General features: G+C 43.1%; 1 protein-coding gene across 1 annotated transcript; it reads left to right on the forward strand.

Moving 5' to 3' along the window:
• Positions 1 to 5524: 5524 nt before the first annotated feature.
• On the forward strand, positions 5525 to 10122 carry LOC133901943 (E3 ubiquitin-protein ligase ORTHRUS 2-like). Its single transcript, XM_062343498.1, has 9 exons — positions 5525 to 6121; positions 6923 to 7455; positions 7579 to 7704; positions 7981 to 8080; positions 8180 to 8244; positions 8342 to 8444; positions 8516 to 8654; positions 8783 to 8997; positions 9073 to 10122. Exons 1-9 carry the CDS (start codon positions 5714 to 5716, stop codon positions 9745 to 9747), a joined length of 2364 nt encoding a protein of 787 aa, XP_062199482.1. The 5' UTR covers positions 5525 to 5713; the 3' UTR covers positions 9748 to 10122.
• Positions 10123 to 17103: the final 6981 nt, after the last annotated feature.

Below are 17103 nucleotides of genomic sequence, written 5' to 3' on the forward strand. Positions count from 1 at the left end.
ATCTATCCCGCTGTTTGGAGGTTTCAGGGACCGACTTAGGCTTAAAAAGGGATGCTGGCCTTTGGAACATGCAGCTCTGGGACTTAGCATAACTCGTGGAAAAGCCCGGCAGGAAAGGTGCTTGGAGAGTCTCGGTATGATTCACTCCTCCGCTTGCAACGGTTGGAGGCTGAGCATATCGTATGGGTAATGTTGTACAACCTCTGCAGAGTGTAAATCTATTCGAATAGCCGTGTCCACGGTCATGGACATGCGAAGGCAGAACCTTTTTGACTAGACTCTTGGTGCGTGAGTTTTGATGAGTGAGTGTGTGGACTAGATGTCCATGTAGTGTGGTTCCTGGCTCACACCGCTAGAAGTTGTGTGGTATTAGAGGTACACTAGACGTGATGAAAAGGGACTGTGGAGTGAGGTGTAGCCCCTCCCAGGACCGAGAAACCCTAGATACAGCTCGTCACTGGTTTTTGAATTACTTAAAATATCTGGAAGTCGATCATAGTTGATACAATTGATAATCTGCATAAACTGCTTTACGCTTAAATCTAAACCGTAAAGTCTATCCTTGAATAAACCCTTTTTACATCTATCAACCCTTTGAAGTAGTATAGGGTTTGCTGAGTACCTTCCGTACTCACTCTTGCTATCATTCAGATGAAGAACCCAATGTTGACTCCGCCAAAGGTGAACCCGGGGATGAAGATTAGTCCCTAAGGCCGCGTTTGCCCCCTCGCTGCTTGTGGCTTGGGCTTTTGCTTCCATTGTGTGTTTTGCTGGCCGTTAGGCCAGGTTTGTAATATTCAGTGTGGTTTGTAAGCCTTTTGTACCCCGAACCTTACTATTTACATACGAAGTTTGACTGTGATATTACAACTATTATATTATACGTATCAGCTACGTAATCCAGGGACTGATACAGGAGATCCCAGTAATAAGGAGTCTTACAACTATATGAAAGAAGATGCAATGGTACAAGTGTTTGGTAGTACGGAGAGAAGTTTGCAATTACAAGTAAGACTAGGACTACAACTTGTAGCACTTATTTTCATGCTTCTGCTAGGATCTAAAGTAGATTACAAATATTTGATGGTGGTAGATTGTTCTTATGTGTTGTTTGGGCCTTTAGGTGCTATAGGACCTAATATTGACTGCCAAAAGAGGAAAATGAACGTATACGAAGCTGGGTCTAGACCATACTTTCACAACTTGCGAACTAGTTAAGGACACCACCACTGTTGATTATGCACAAGCCAGCCTTCTTGTTTCTCTTGTACCCTCTAGGGATTTTAATCATGTCATTGTCTATCTAACTAGTCCACTCTGCCATGTGTGCCACTTTCATGTTTCCTCTTGTGCTACAAAAAATCGAGTGCTGACCACTGAGATTGAATATAAGGTCCAATTCTACTAGTGCCAGGGACGGTGATGCCCTCGGGCACCGTTTCCACCCTACCATTGTGTTTCTTCAAGTAAAAACCTAGTTCCAATTCTTTAGATGGGCGATGACAACATTTTCAATGTCGTATCCTTCTTGGAGGTTCTCCCTTGTTGGGAGGCCATCGGCTTGGGTCCTGCATTAGTCAGCTCGGTGGAGTCGTTTCCCACACCATGCCTAGTATAGCTGTAACAGCCCAATTTCTTGAAAACCATATAGCTAATTAACTTGCAAAGGAAATTAACTTAAATACACCAAATAAAATTTTTCCTAACAAATATGTTTTGCTAATTGTTTGATTTGTGTGTTGATTGATTTGATGATAATTAATAAACATTATATAATTAAATAATAATAGAAAAATCAAATAGGAAATAAAATAGAAATAGAAATAAAAAGAAAAGAAGAAAAATCCCTTATCTTTTGCAAGATAAAATCTTCCATGACCTGTCTCCTGCTCCCTCTCTCTCAGCCTGTTCATCAGTCCGGCATGCTCTCCCTATCTTCCTTTTTATCGCACGTGCACACATGCCGAAGGCCATCACGGCCCAAGATGCCGCGCCAACCTGAGCCGCATTGCCTTCAATCCATGCCATTGACCAGCCAGGCTCGCCTATCAGTGATGTCCCTCACCTCTGGCTGAGCCTCTTGTTCCTTGTCCGAAACAGAGTCGACGTCCATCACGCCAAATCCGGGCCAATCGGCAAGTTGATCTTCCATATGCTCGGCCAAGAAGAGTCCACATGAATTACGTGACTGGTTGCCTAGCTTATCTTTAACCAAGGTGCATTCAAACAAGAACTCAAGCTTGAGATAAGGACGATGCCATCAAAACCCTAGATTTCTTGAATCCGGACTCCTCAAGCCTCTTAAGTATAAATATGTGACCCCTGGACCTCCCCTCAGCATCCTAGAGCACTTTCCCCTAACTCATCATCAAGAGATCGATATTGGAGTACCCCTCCCATCACTGACCAAAGATCATCGCCGCCACTCACCATTGCTAGACTCCACCGAGCATCGCTGATACCCTCTGTTTCTTCAATTGAGTTCCTACTAAGAACCTTGGTGAGGGATTCTTTTTCATAGATGCAACTTGCATCAAGTTGATCTTTGGAGAACCTCTTCCAAACATCATTGTTATACTACTTCTGTGAATGTATTCAAAAGGAAGAAAATAGAATAATTGTTTGTTATAATTATATAAGCTGATAAGCATCTAAAACTTAACTTAAATTTATACATTCAAAACAGGTGGAAATAAACAATCATCCATAAATATTACATTTGATTGAAAATAAAAGTGCAAGAAGATCCATGATAATTACATTTCATTAGAAAACAAAGTGCAAATAAGGAAATACATCCATCTATCATGACCGGTTATGAGTATAATCCTCTCACATCTTCAGTGCAATTATATCTCTGGGGGATTTCCATTATCTATCTGACTGCTAAGAGACACCACATCATTGTTGTAGTTGTTATCTCCGCGGGGAAGATCAACAAATATCTCGGGTGATATGTTATTTGGTTGGTTATCTAGCTACCCATCGTCCCCATTATGCATTCGGATAATATTGTGGAAGACTATAGCGGTTGCTGGTATCTTCACTTGGTTCTCAATAGGATACAATGTTCCCACTTTCAGAATAGGGAAAGACTTCTTCGAAACTCCAATCGCCCTCTCTATATGATTCCGCAATACAACGTGGCAATGGTTGAACAATTCCTTGTAGTTGCTTGGTTGTTGGTGACCACGCCCAAACTCCTTCAAATGGTACCATACACCACGATAAAGAAAGTAAATTTGCCACCATCGACAAGAAAAAAATTGCCCTTGGGTACACGAAAACCTCCAAGCATAATAGACCCAAGCATCCTAGTGTCGGTGGTAGACCCTTCCCAACCACATGAGATGAAAGTAAGTTTCAAGTCAAAATCACAGGCCAACATGACATTTTGGCTCAATATGCTCTTTCTGTTCTATAAGGAGCTTGCTTTTCTTTAGAGATAGTAATAGGAATGTGGGTGCTGTTGATGGCACCAATACAATTTGAAATATTGAAATGTGCATATGACTTATACAAATTTTAGGAAAAATAAATAAATAATAGCTAATATAAGAGTCAAACTTGTTCACCTTAAAGTAAGGGAAGAATCGTTGATCCGTCCTAATCTTCCAATGAGTTACAACACCAAGGGTAGGCTTCACGAATCTATAGGCCAGAGATGGGATTACATTGAAAACCACCTTAATATGTCAGTGGATGGTTTCTCTTCTATGTTTAAATTCATATTGCAAATCCTCATAGCTTGCATTATGCAAAACCATGAACATGAAGAATGCAAATTGCTTATCCACTCTAACACTTCTCATGTCATGTAAGAGATTCTCTGTTCTAAAGAAGTTTGAAATCTCTCTAAAGATATTGGGCTCCATGCAGAACGCAACACAACAATCTTTCTCATGTCCCTAGATGATTTCCATGCTCTTTGTCCGGGCAGTCGAAATGTATGTCTTGATCTTTTCTCTCTCCCTCCACTACTACCCAAAAAGATGTAAAATGGGTAAAAGGAAGAGCATTATCTCATCATCCTCCTCCTTCCTTTTCCCAATTGGATGCTCCATTCTCGAACCCATTTTGCAACACAACAATTAGTATTTATTTTCTACCCTATATAATTTAACTAAACATGGTAAGAAAATTATTTCAAGCAGGAAAACATCAAATCAGTATGAATAAAAAATTATCTAGCCTACAGGTTTCATTACCACTCCCTATTCGAACATATCCTAAAAATTTGAGAACTTTGTCATTGACTTGTCAGCAAGCATCAAAACATAACATACATAGATATTACTCGTGTAAACTCTATTCGAGATTTAAGAAATAAAGAACTCCAAAACCAGGAAGAGATTGCACATGTGTAAGTGGTGCCTAATGGAGAAACTTTTCTTAATGCATTGGCTAGCTACAACACAATTAATCAACATGTAAAAAAAGAAATTTGTTTTACTACTCATAAAATTGGCACCAAACAAAAACTCATGAAATGTAAAATAGGCACCAGTTCCTAGCCATTAATCAGTTATTTTGTATCCGTTGACATGCATGAGAGATCAAATACACACAAGTAGATAGAAGTTCTCTTTGTACTAATGAATTAATTAGTATGTTATCAGGGTGTATGAGCAAGCTTTGTGCAATTCCCATTGTTTTAATTCCATGTAGTCAGTGCATGCTAAGACAAACATTCAACCTCTACTAGCAACCATGAACAAATATGAAAAGATACCAATAAAAATAAAATCCCTCTCTCTATCCTCTCCCAAGAGCTCTCGTAATAGCAATGCACTCAAGATGGCATAGTAGTCCACTAATACAGCACTGAGCAAAGGGGATGGGAAGAGGAGGACAGGAAGAGGAGCAACAAGTACAAGCTGTCGGTGTAGGAGAGCAACCGCCAGATCAACAAGGGACGCGAGTGGCCAAGCAGCAGCAGCCAGGTCAACGAGGGGCGTGCATGGTCAAGCAGTAGCCACCAAAGTCGAGCTGTGAGCCACCTGATCAGGAGGCGAGTAGCCGGTTAGAGAGGAGAGGAGCGTGTGGATGAGCAGTCGGATCAGAGAGGAGTAGCTTGTGCAGCGACGAGCGGCACGAGCAGGCCTAGATGCTATAGTCGAGACGGGTGCTGCCGGATCAGGGAGGTCAATGGCAAGCGACACACAACTAGGGTTTATAGCGTACAAGATGGTGCCACACACGAGGACAGCATATTCCCAGCCTGGATAGAAGATTTTTTTAACACTTAGATCGGCGTGGATTAAGCGTGGGTTTTTCTAATCTACGGTGTAGCCAAATACGATTTTAGCCCACCATGTGGGTTTCTCCCCGGCGTGGGCCAAGGGACTTTGGAGGAAATTCTATGTTTTGCAGTTTTTCGTGCTGTTTTTTCATAATTTGCAATCCTATGCTTTGCAGTGGAGGCCCCCTGCGTGGGCCCGCCACCCCTCTCCAGTCTCCTCTGCTCCGGCGTGCGAGAGCGAGAATCCATCCCGCATTCTTTCCCATTCCAGCACAGCAGCAAGAGGGAAATTCAGATTTGGTGCCCCGCCCCAGCGGCAAACCAAAAATTTGAACCCACCCACCAAGTCCTTTTTCCTCCTATTTCTTCTCCATCACCTCGCCCCTTCCATCCCCATTCCCCATCCCCTCCACGCCGCCACAAAACCCTAGGAGACCAAACCCTCCCCATCACCCACCCGCCGCCGTCACCATGCCCGACCTCCCCTGCGACGGCGATGGCGTCTGCATGGTCTGCCGCGCCGCCGCCCTGCCCGAGGTCGAGCTCCTCTGCTGCTCCACCTGCGCCACCCCGTGGCACTCCCCCTGCCTCTCCAAGCCCCCCGCCCTCTCCGAAGCCGCCCGGTGGAGCTGCCCCGACTGCTCCGGCGACTCCGCCCCCGCCGCACCCGGGGCCAGGGGTGGGCTCGTCGCCGCCATCCGCGCCATCGAGGCCGACAGCACTCTCTCCGACCACGAGAAGGCGCGGCGCCGCCAGGCCCTCCTCTCCGGCGACGCGCCCGTCGCCGAAGAAGACGACGCGGGGGACGATGTCCTCGAGGTCGTCGGCAAGAACTTCAGCTGCGTCTTCTGCATGAAGCTTCCCGACCGCCCCGTCACCGTGAGTACCACACTCCCGCCTCTCTTCTAGACTACTCCATCCGATGTCCCCGAATCAGGGGCGTCCTCGATTTCTTCCCGTCCTCAATCCGTCTGCTGTGATTCCCCCACCCAGGATCTGTGTTTCTCATCTCTAGTGCTGCATCATATTGCTATAATCATTATTAGTGCTAAGATTCTTCGTGTGGGTCTTGATTATCCATCAATCGATTCATTGGCTGCATTTCCTGCACTTTACGCTAAGATCTCTTCCCGTATAGTTCTACAGATTCAAATTCGAAATCTTGTTGTACTTCAAGTTTTTCTACTACCTGAAGGTCATCGTCTTTATGCTCATTCCTTATGCTACGAGTATTGCTATATGATTTGTCATTGTGATTTTACTGTCACCTTGTATTGTTGCTTGGATTCTGCACATAATTCTATGCCTTGGAAGCCAGAGATACTGTCAGTTGTTCGAGTTGTTTCAATGAAATATTGATACATGTGGTATATGTTAAAATAAACACGAAATACCTCAACCAAATTGTATGCCAGTTTTGTGGTTCATTGGCATATCGAGCTTAATCAAATGTTGCTGAAGGGCTTGTTCATTGTTCGTTGTGCTTGCAACATTTAGTTACGGAGTAACTTTTGCTGGTTGTTCTTCTGATTTGATTCAACAGCAACATTACTGCTTCTGTGTTTTTATGCTTTGAGAGTCATTTGATGCTTAGTGCTATATTTTTTCTTAGGATTACATCATTCATTGAACATTTGTTTTGTGCCATTTCTAAGCACTACATACTTTTGCCCTGTGTAGACACCATGTGGCCATAACTTCTGCTTGAAATGTTTCCAAAAGTGGATTCAGAATGGAAAAAGGACATGTGGGAAATGTCGGGCACAAATCCCAGCTAAGATGGCAGAGCACCCAAGAATTAACTCTGCATTAGTTGAAGTTATTCGTATGGCCAAAATTTCAAAGAATGCTAACTCAGCTGGCTCAGCAGCTCCGTATCATTATTTACGCAATGATGATAGACCTGACAAGGCATTTACAACAGAGAGAGCTAAGAGGGCTGGAAAAGCAAATGCTTCGAGTGGCCAGATCTTTGTGACTATTGCACCTGATCATTTTGGCCCCATTCTTGCTGAAAATGATCCCAAAAGGAATATTGGTGTTCGAGTTGGGGAAACATGGGAAGATCGACTTGAGTGCAGGCAATGGGGTGCCCATTTTCCTCATGTTGCTGGTATTGCTGGCCAATCCACATATGGTGCTCAGTCAGTAGCACTCTCAGGAGGGTATGAAGATGATGAAGACCATGGGGAGTGGTTTCTTTATACTGGAAGGTTCACTAATCTAACTACTTGCTATTCTTCTATTCTTTTCCCCTTATTGATATCTTCACCTTATTGAAATAACTGTAAAATTATCCCCAAAAGGTATCTGTAAAATAATATCTACTGATGCAGTGGTGGAAGAGACCTAAGCGGGAATAAGCGAACAAACAAGGAACAATCCTCTGATCAGAAATTTGAGAAGCTGAATGCTGCTTTGCGTATTAGTTGCTTGAGGGGTTACCCTGTCAGGGTTGTACGGTATGTTCTTGACATGCTTACACTTAAAACTGCAATGTTGTTTTCCAAGTAGATGTAGTAATCTACTGCTGCTGTATTCTACATTTCGTTGCTTCTCTTGACATTGAGATATGATTACGGGGCCATACTCTAGCTCAACAATGTTAATAATCTTCCTTTTGTTGTCTTTTCTCTATCCATTTCTTCAATTGTTAAATGTTGAGGTTGCTTGCTACTTTTGATGATCTGTGGTACTTCATCTTATCTTTGAATTTTTGCCTCACTATCTCTTAATAGGTCCCACAAAGAGAAGCGTTCTTCATATGCTCCTGAATCTGGTGTGCGATATGATGGAATTTACAGAATAGAGAAATGCTGGAGAAAGATTGGCATTCAGGTAAATTCATTCTCATGTGTACCATGCAGTTGCTTATCAGTGGACAAATTGAATAAATATATGGAAAGTTATTGAATACTCTTCTGTCTTTTGCCATAGGGTAAGTTCAAGGTCTGCAGGTATCTCTTTGTACGCTGCGACAATGAACCAGCTCCTTGGACCAGGTTTGACAGAATACTTTGCCTTGTGACTATCAGACTATAGCCAATCTTGTGGAAGAGGGCCATTGTTCTCGCTGACATCTTATGCTCTGGTTTTAAGTGATGATCATGGTGACCGTCCGAGACCATTGCCGAAGATAAAGGAGCTGCAAGGTGCAACTGATATAACAGAGAGGAAAGGACGTTCTTCATGGGACTACGATGTATGTACCTCTGTTTTTTTCTTGCAATGTTACTATACTATGTTATGACTGGTTTGTATTTTTTGTGATAGGAGAAAGCAGGCTGGAAATGGATGGTACCTTCACCAATCAGCAGAAAACCTGTTCTATGTGGGGACCCTGAGGCTGACAAGGAAATTCGGAGAGTAGCAAAGCGTGCTCATATGTCTGTGGCTGAAAGGCTGCTGAAAGGTTCTTTGCTCTTCTGTTTGGTTTAGCTTTAGGTGCCTTTTGCAATTTTGTGTTCATAGCTTGAAAGAATTGAAAGTTATTGCAAGCTTTCTCTCAGAATTGGTTTATGTTGTTGCCTGGTCCTGCAGAGTTTGGTTGTTCTATCTGCCGGAAAGTGATTAAAGAACCACTTACCACTCCATGTGCTCATAACTTTTGCAAGACTTGTTTGCTCGGGGCATATGATAGCCAGTCCTCGATGAGGGAAAGAAGCCGTGGTGGTCGGACTCTAAGGGCACAGAAGATTGTGAAGAAGTGCCCTTCCTGCCCGACTGACATCTGTGACTTCCTAGAGAATCCACAGGTACAATAAATACAAGTTGTAAGCATGCGTCAGCTTGTAGAGTTGCTGACATGTTTGGTGATATTTTTCTTTCAGATCAACCGAGAGATGATGGATTTAATTGAGTCTTTGCAACGGAAGGCTGTTGAAGAAGACATCAAGGTTGCTCCAGACAGCAGTAACGATGCTGAGGAATCTGGTAATGGTGACTCGGAGGAGAATGATGGTGCTTTGGTGAAGGAAGAGGTTGATATCGGCTTGAATGAGGAAGAGCAAGATAGTGCAGAGGATAAGAAGACTGATTCGGATGTTAATGCTGATAGTTCTGTCAAAATTGTGGTTGAAATCAAGGAGGAAGATCAGCAGCCTAAGAAGCACGAAGGAGAAGCTGAGAAAGGAAAAAATGATATGAAGCTCAAGATGAGTGCAACTGAAGTGGTGGATGTGCTAGTTGAACAAGATGCTGTGGAACGGATCAAGAATGGTTTCAAGGAGGTTGGAAACAAAGGAAGCCAGCAGCCTCAGAAGCGCAAGGGCGACGCTGAGATTGTCACAAATGGTGCTAAAAGGATGAAGACAGCTGCTGCTGTGGAAGGGATTGTTGTGTGCGGCACTCCTATCAAACAGGCCAGGAAGAGTAGTGAGGTGAATGTTAGTCCTGTTGTTAGCAGCAGTTGCAGGGTAACTCGGAAAAGTGCAAATGCTACTGAAGCTGGTGATAGCCCTGCTAGAAGGACCAGAAGCCGTGCCAGGGCTGATGGTGGTTGCTGAAGGCTGTAGGAAGAGGTAGCGGAGGAGCGTGTCAGGGCTGATGGTGGTTGCTGAAGGCTGCAGAAAGAGGTAGCGGAGGAGCGGGGATGCTGATGACGTGGAAGCAGAAGCCACATCTCATTGAAGGCTCCATATTTTGGGGAAGCTGTATTTAAACTGGGGGGTTTGCTTTCTTTCGAGTGATTGCTTACTCTTGCGGGATTTATGGTGGAATTGGATGCCGTGCACTTGTTTTGGGGAAACCTAATAGGAATACCTGGATGATGGTTTATCGAAGATGCTTAAACTATTTAAGTTACCGCTCTGTTGAATGTACGGTTGCTGTCTCCAAACTCCTTTATGAACTTATAAAACGTGTAGTACCAAATTAGGTTATCAGTGTCCTTCCTCTACCGTGCGTTCTTTTACTACTGCATTATCAGTACCGTGTCTTCAAGCTATGGTATCGATGAGTGTTACATAAATTGTGTAATGTCGTGCTTTTGTCAGGCTAGCCTGCTTGGCTATAATATGTATATTGCTGTTCATGACAATAGCTCTGAATATGGCATATGCTGGAACATGTCAATGTTATTTATTTAATTAATCTTAGTTGGCCAGTTCCTCCATCGTAACAGATATAAAAAATGTTTCTTTCTTATTTATAACTTCAGCTATCAGATGCCAGATGAAGTTACTAATTAAGATTATTATATTAGGCTTGGTAGTTCAGAGTGAAGGTAGCAGCCAAGTGTACGTTTTTCCACAGGTTTTCAATTTCAGTGATGAAGAACCATGAGATGAATCAGAATATTCTGATAACAAACAAAAATCTGTACTTGTGAGCAAATATGCAGTTATGACAATATTTTTTTTATTATGTTATGGGTCAAGATCCAGTATATAGCCTAATAAGATTGGCCGGGGCAAAACTCAAAAGTCTACTTGCGGGTACTATTCACGGCCATGAACAGTACCGCAGGTATTATCCATGTCTGTGAACAGTACCATGGTACTGTAGTGGTGATAAGTCCGTTTCTTGTCGTTAAGTAGATTAGGATTTTTTCAGAACTTTTCAAATTATAATATATTACTTAGAGACTAAGTTAGTTTTCCTGTATAAAAAGAGATAAATAATTAATAAATAGATAAGTAAGAATTAGAATGAAAACATTTCTTCTTGCCGTCCAGACGTCTGACGCCTAGCTGACCCTTGCCCTCTCTCTCATACAGCTACCTCCCTATGCCCAAACCCTAGCTACCGGTGACCTCTATGGTCGTCATCCTCCTCCTTTCCTCCCTCCAATAAACAACTACCATTACATTTAGTATCAGAGATCACTTTAACATTATGGATTTCATCGGAGGGATCGACCTTGCAATAACTCAAGATCTACATACGCAGATGCAATCGTGAAGGATTGTATCAACCTCAACAACGACAAACACGAACCTGTTCCTCACGTGAACAGTACCCGTAGTACTGCTCAGCGTGTAAACAGTACCACAACACTATTCATCACGTGAACATTACCCAGGTTGTTGTTTCGTCCATGAACAGTACCTATGGCGCTCCAATTTCCTCTGATCTTCATGCTCGACTTGTTGCTGATCCTACACCTTCATCATGGGATCTTTGCAGGCAATTTGAGAAATTTCATCGCGAATGTCGACAATGTGTTGATGAGTTGTTCACCGTCAACATTCCTCAGGATCCAAAGGAGACGGCTAAGCTTTCTTCCCCCTTACCGCGTCGACCACCAGCCTCAGATGCGTGTACCAACAAGGATGATCTGCAGTAGGCTGCTTCATCGCCGACAACCGTCAAACTGCCAGATGCCATCGTCCCATCATCAACAGCTTCATCGGAGGTCATGACCAACACTTCTCAACGACCACCAGCAGATGAACACTCCTGCAACATCGCCTACACGTCGAACATCAACGTTCCCTTTACGCCGGTCTTCCACCCTATCTCAACGCCAGGCAGTGCTGCCTATGTCCCCCTAGGTGTGCCCAACAACGACTCCTCTGCCGGCATCTATGTTGTCCTCGATGACATTTTCTCTGACACGCATGATGTCATCTCATCTGCTTCTCCAGAATGTACGAAGGATGTGACCAGAGACTTCCTTTCCGCAGGTTCCACCGTACCATCTGCTCTTTTCCATGACCTAAAAAATTTCTCTACAGATGGTCCGATCGCGCACAATGAAGATCTTGTTATTATGGATTCCACTAGTGTTCAGGAGGAACACATGGCTGTTACACATGATTTTTTTGGTATCTACGGTCATGGCATCCCTCATCAAGGCTTATGGCACTTCAGCAGCCATAGACTCTCATTTGCCACTTGCAGCCGACTTGAAGATCACGCCTGGGGTAGGAGGCCCTAGGGCATCTCCAAATACCGACTCCACAGGACTGCTGCCGATCAAGCGCCTCACTAGAAAGGAGATTATGGAGATGTGGTGTCTCAACCTTTGCCCTCAGTGCAATGAGAAGTTTAGCGACAATCATGATTGCAAACACCTATTCTTCATCATGGTTGATCGCGACTTCATCAATGATGATCCGCACTACACAACACCACCACCACCAGCAGGCCGTGACATTGCTGTAGGCAAGGACAATGATGCCTCCCTCCACAGTATGGTGTTCCAAGGTCCAACTGCAACAGTCTACAATGTTATGACAATGGGAGCTACCAGTTCCTCTAGCAACCATGACTTCGTCAACACCAAGCCGGGCATCGCTACTCCAACATCCACTCCAAGTTGCAAGGATTACTCTGTTATCACCTTCCGCATTCCTGCGTACATCAACAGCCACACCATTGCACGGCCGATTGATCCTGGTGGACCGAATGATGTGGCTGTCACCAGCTCCTCCATCCCCACCACGACCAATCTGGTGACCACAGTTACTCGACCTCCATTGCATCTAGCAGTCATCAGTGTTCAGGAGAAACACACGCCCACCCTTCTCGTCCACACCATCTACAACAAGGTCGTCGATATTGTCACACAACATGATTTGGAGATATTTGTTCCATCGGTGGACCTGCCTACAACCATCGTGTTACCAATCGCAGCCATCTGGATGTTATGCAACACACCAACCTTCACCTGCCGGCCATTACCTGCCCTATGGGATGGTCCTCATTGCCTACCTAATTGCCTCCTACCCATGGGAACTAGGAGGATCGTGTGTTACGTGCAGGATCTCCAATTCTCCTACCCAACATTTGACATACTACATGTGCATGACAGATATCAACATCCACAAGGTACACATTGACTCTGTCTTGTAGGAATTCAACAATGGGCACAACAATGATATACGTGGATTTCAATGACATCTCCAGCAAAAAACATGATGTCATCATGATCCACATCTTCATCATGCTCATCGCCAAGTCTACCTCCTTCACCTGCATCAATGGTGATGCAATCATCTACGTGCTCTTTCGACTCCAAGCCACCGACACCATCATCAATACAAGGTGAATAGAGTTCTTCATCAACCATCTCTGGCCCTGTCTAATCACGCCAGGGAGCTGCATGGGAGTAGAACTCGTTCTTCAACATGGGGCTTCCTCGGGCTTTAACCATGACCCCCACCTTGCAGCATGCGGAGCTTTCCCCAATTAGCAGCTCGAGGACGATCTTCAAGTGAATGGGGGGAGAGATGTCATGGGTCAAGATCCAGCCAATGGCCTAATAAGACCAACTGGCGCAAAAGCCCACTCGTGGGTACTATTCACGTACGTGAACAACACCATAGGTACTGTAGCAATGGCCGGGTCCACACCGTTGAGTAGATTAGGGTTTTTCTAAATTTTCCAAATTGTAATAGATTACTTAGGGGCCAAGTTGGCCTCTCTGTATAAAGAGAGGCAAATCATCAATAAAGAGATAAGTAAGAATTAGAAGTAAAATCCTTCTTCTTGCCATCCAGCCGTCTGGCGCCTGGCCGACCCTTGCCATCTCTCTCATGTCGCCGCTTCCCTGCTGAAGGGATCACTAACGTCCTAAGAGGGGGAGGGGAGGGGTGAATTAGGACATTTAGAACTATTTCGGCTCAAAAAATAACACAAGATAAACCTATATCAAAATCAATCTAGATGTGCTCTAGGTTTATTTAGCGTGTCTACTCTACTAATCAAAGTGCTTGCAACCTATCTAAGAAGGTAAATTGTAAGAATGTAAATGTAGAAACATAAATAAGATAGAGAGAGCAAACTCGGCACAAGGATATTTTCTCGTGGTATCGATATAATAAATGTCACCCTTAGTCTACATTGGAGCTCTATAAAGGATATGCTCCCGGACGGCACCCGGTCACGGTTCTTGAGCCACCAAGTCACAAAGACAAGGTCTCCACCCGGATGAGCCACCAAGCCACCAAGGTAAGGTCTCACTATTAGCCTCTCTTCCGGTTCCTTACTGTCGCGATCACTTCGGAGCTTGAGCTACCAAGGCAAGGATCTTCGTGTCCCTGCACAATCGCCTTGCCACCGCTCCCCACCAAGTCGGAGAGTCAACAAGCTTACCGACGAGTCACCAAGACTCTAAGGTGCCAACGTACCACTTGGTATAAGGTTGGATTACTCCTTGATCCACTCTCTAGACTGCAATCACCTAGCAACATTCCCTATAAGCACTAATCACTCACTAATATTATGTTTAATCGCCTTGGATAATCACTTTAAGCACTTTGGTGGCTTGAATGTCTTCTCAGGTGTACATGAACTTTTCTGGACTTCACCACATTCAAATGGCCGAGTGGGTGGGTATTTATAGCCTCAAACTTACGCACTAGCCGTTAACCCAACGGTTCAGAAAAGTTGTTAACACCAGACGTTCCGGTGAGAATAGTACTAACACTGGATCATCCGGTGAGTATACTCTCACAAACTAACCGTTAGAATCCCACTCAAGCCTCTGTGAACACCGAACACACTGGTGTATACTTCATCTCCATTACCGGACTATCCTGTGAGTATATACTTAGCATTCGAGCCAACTGCATCCTATCTATGTAAATTGCTCCAGTGTAAGCATTCGGTGCATATCATTTTATCACCGGACTATTTGTTGAGTTGACTTCAACCAACCGAGCCAATATAATTCTCTCTGGAAATAATACTCCGGTGTACACAGCATCCATCACCGGACCATCCGGTGCCTTGGACTTCGTTCTTTAACACTTGGCACCCTGTGTAAATTAGTCTGGTGTTAAGCCTCCAGTGTGTACAACACATACACCGAACCTTCCGGTGTGCTGACCTCCTTTTGTCCATTTGCACTGTTCATTATCTGATGTGTGCAACACATTGATAACCAGACCATCTGGTACTTTGATCTTCAACTTCAATGGCTGCAACCTTCTCTGGACAAAATGCTCCGGTGTGTATCTTCTCTGATCACTAGACCTTCCGGTGAGGTCTTCAAGCCTCTCTACTTTTTTACCAAATATGCTCCAGTGAGTTCAACACCTAGAGCACCGGACCATCTAGTGAGGCAAATCTTTCTGGAACTTCTCTAATTCAATCCAACTTTGTCCCGGCTGCGGTGACTTCTTTATGTATTGCATTCATGAGACATGCTAACATATATTCTTCACAAACATATTAGTCACATTAACTATGTTGTCATTAATTACCAAAATTACAATCATAACCTAATAGAGCTATTTTCACTACAATAACCCACTTTTTGGTGATTGATGACAACATAACCAAAGCAAGTGGCAAATAATAAATGATACTAAATATAAAGATCATAAAGTCTTGCCATATTGCTTGGATGCATGTTCTTACCACTTAGTCCTCATTTGTTGTGGCTCTCTCTTTCTCTATTGCCACTGTCTCCTTTGAATGACCTATGCAAGAACTTCTCTTTTATCAATCTGGACATATAGTATCTTTTCTTCTCCCCCTTTGTCAACTTCGGCATTCCTATATGTCTTGCTTGTTGCTACAATCTTCTCTCATTGTTCATATTACTTTCATCTTGCTTTGGTCATCAAACTTTTCTCACTTTGTCAATAATCTCCCAAAAAGGGCTATAAACACATATTGAACTTAAGGAAAAAATATTAGAGCACAAGAGAGAGAGCTTCACAAATCACGATTCAATAAAAGGATACCAATTTGTATGGATATCATTACAAATTAATAATACCAATTGTAGGTTATGAAAGCATATAGATCATAATTTATGAAACTCATATAATATAGTCTAAACTCCCCCAATATGTGTGTATATATATGATGAGAAAGAAACATATGCACAACTAGATAATATGTCAAGATAGGAAGTTTAAGCTATATTATGCATGGAGGTAGCTTAAATGAATAAAAGATTTGACAATGATACCAATTGAAGCATTTAAACATTGCATACCTCCGAGAACATGTTGATTGTTCCATGAGACTACAAAGGTGTCACTAGAAACACATGTTAGTCTCAAAATCACAACCTATAGGATATACTCCCCTAAATGTGTGTATACAAGTGTTGAATACTTATGAGATATATGCACTTGTTATTGATAACAATAAGAATTTATCCTATAGATTGGATCATGGCACATGAAAGATACCAATTGTAAAAACTAGTGCTAAGAAATGAACCTACAACTAATAAACCATGTAGGTTGCTCATGAGTTAGAGATAAACACAAGCAACCTATCATATAAAAACCTACACTAGGTATTACAATAAATTAAAATAAGCATATGCAATCCTAGATGAGGCAAATAAGTAAGAAGCAAGAAACAAAATACATGAACATAAGTCTAGCTACACTTACCTCTTTTACCTTTGGATGGGGATTTGGGTATGTGATGATCATGATCTTCATCAATACACCCATCTTGTACACTTTGCTTCTTTGCTTGAATCTTCACTTCATCTTATGAGCCAAGTTTCTAAATCCCCATATCGCTTTGGGCTTTAAGTCTTCTTTAGAACTCAAATCGATTAGGGCTCCTTCATGTTGGTGATGACTTCTTTGGGTACCTAAATGAGTTGATTCCACATTTGGTCCTTTCTCCCAACCATGTGTATAACCACCTTACCATTATCTTTTTTTTGAGCTTGCAGTGGTTGCTCTTGATCTTGTTCTTGTAGTTGGGCTTGGTGTAGAGGTTGGAGGTCTTGTTGGAGAGGTTCGTCATCTTCTTCTTCTTCTTCTTGATCTCCTTCTTCACTTGTATGCATTGGAAGGACTTGTGGTTTTCTTGATGGCATTTGAAGCATATCACGGTGAACCCCTATGCAAGCTTTTTCACTATGAAAGCATGATTATCTTGAAGAGGTTGGATATGTCCTTTGCCCTTTACACTCGCCAAGTCCTTCTTGAGTTTCT

This window comes from Phragmites australis, chromosome 20 (genome assembly GCF_958298935.1).
Source record: "Phragmites australis chromosome 20, lpPhrAust1.1, whole genome shotgun sequence".
Lineage (NCBI taxonomy): Eukaryota > Viridiplantae > Streptophyta > Magnoliopsida > Poales > Poaceae > Phragmites > Phragmites australis.

Coding starts and splice junctions, on each gene's coding strand:
- LOC133901943 (XM_062343498.1), top strand. CDS start 5,714: ATGCCCGACCTCCCCTGCGACGGCGATGGCGTCTGCATGGTCTGCCGC. Junction 6,122..6,922: donor TTCCCGACCGCCCCGTCACC/GTGAGTACCACA, acceptor TGCCCTGTGTAG/ACACCATGTGGCCATAACTT. Junction 8,445..8,515: donor GTTCTTCATGGGACTACGAT/GTATGTACCTCT, acceptor TTTTTGTGATAG/GAGAAAGCAGGCTGGAAATG.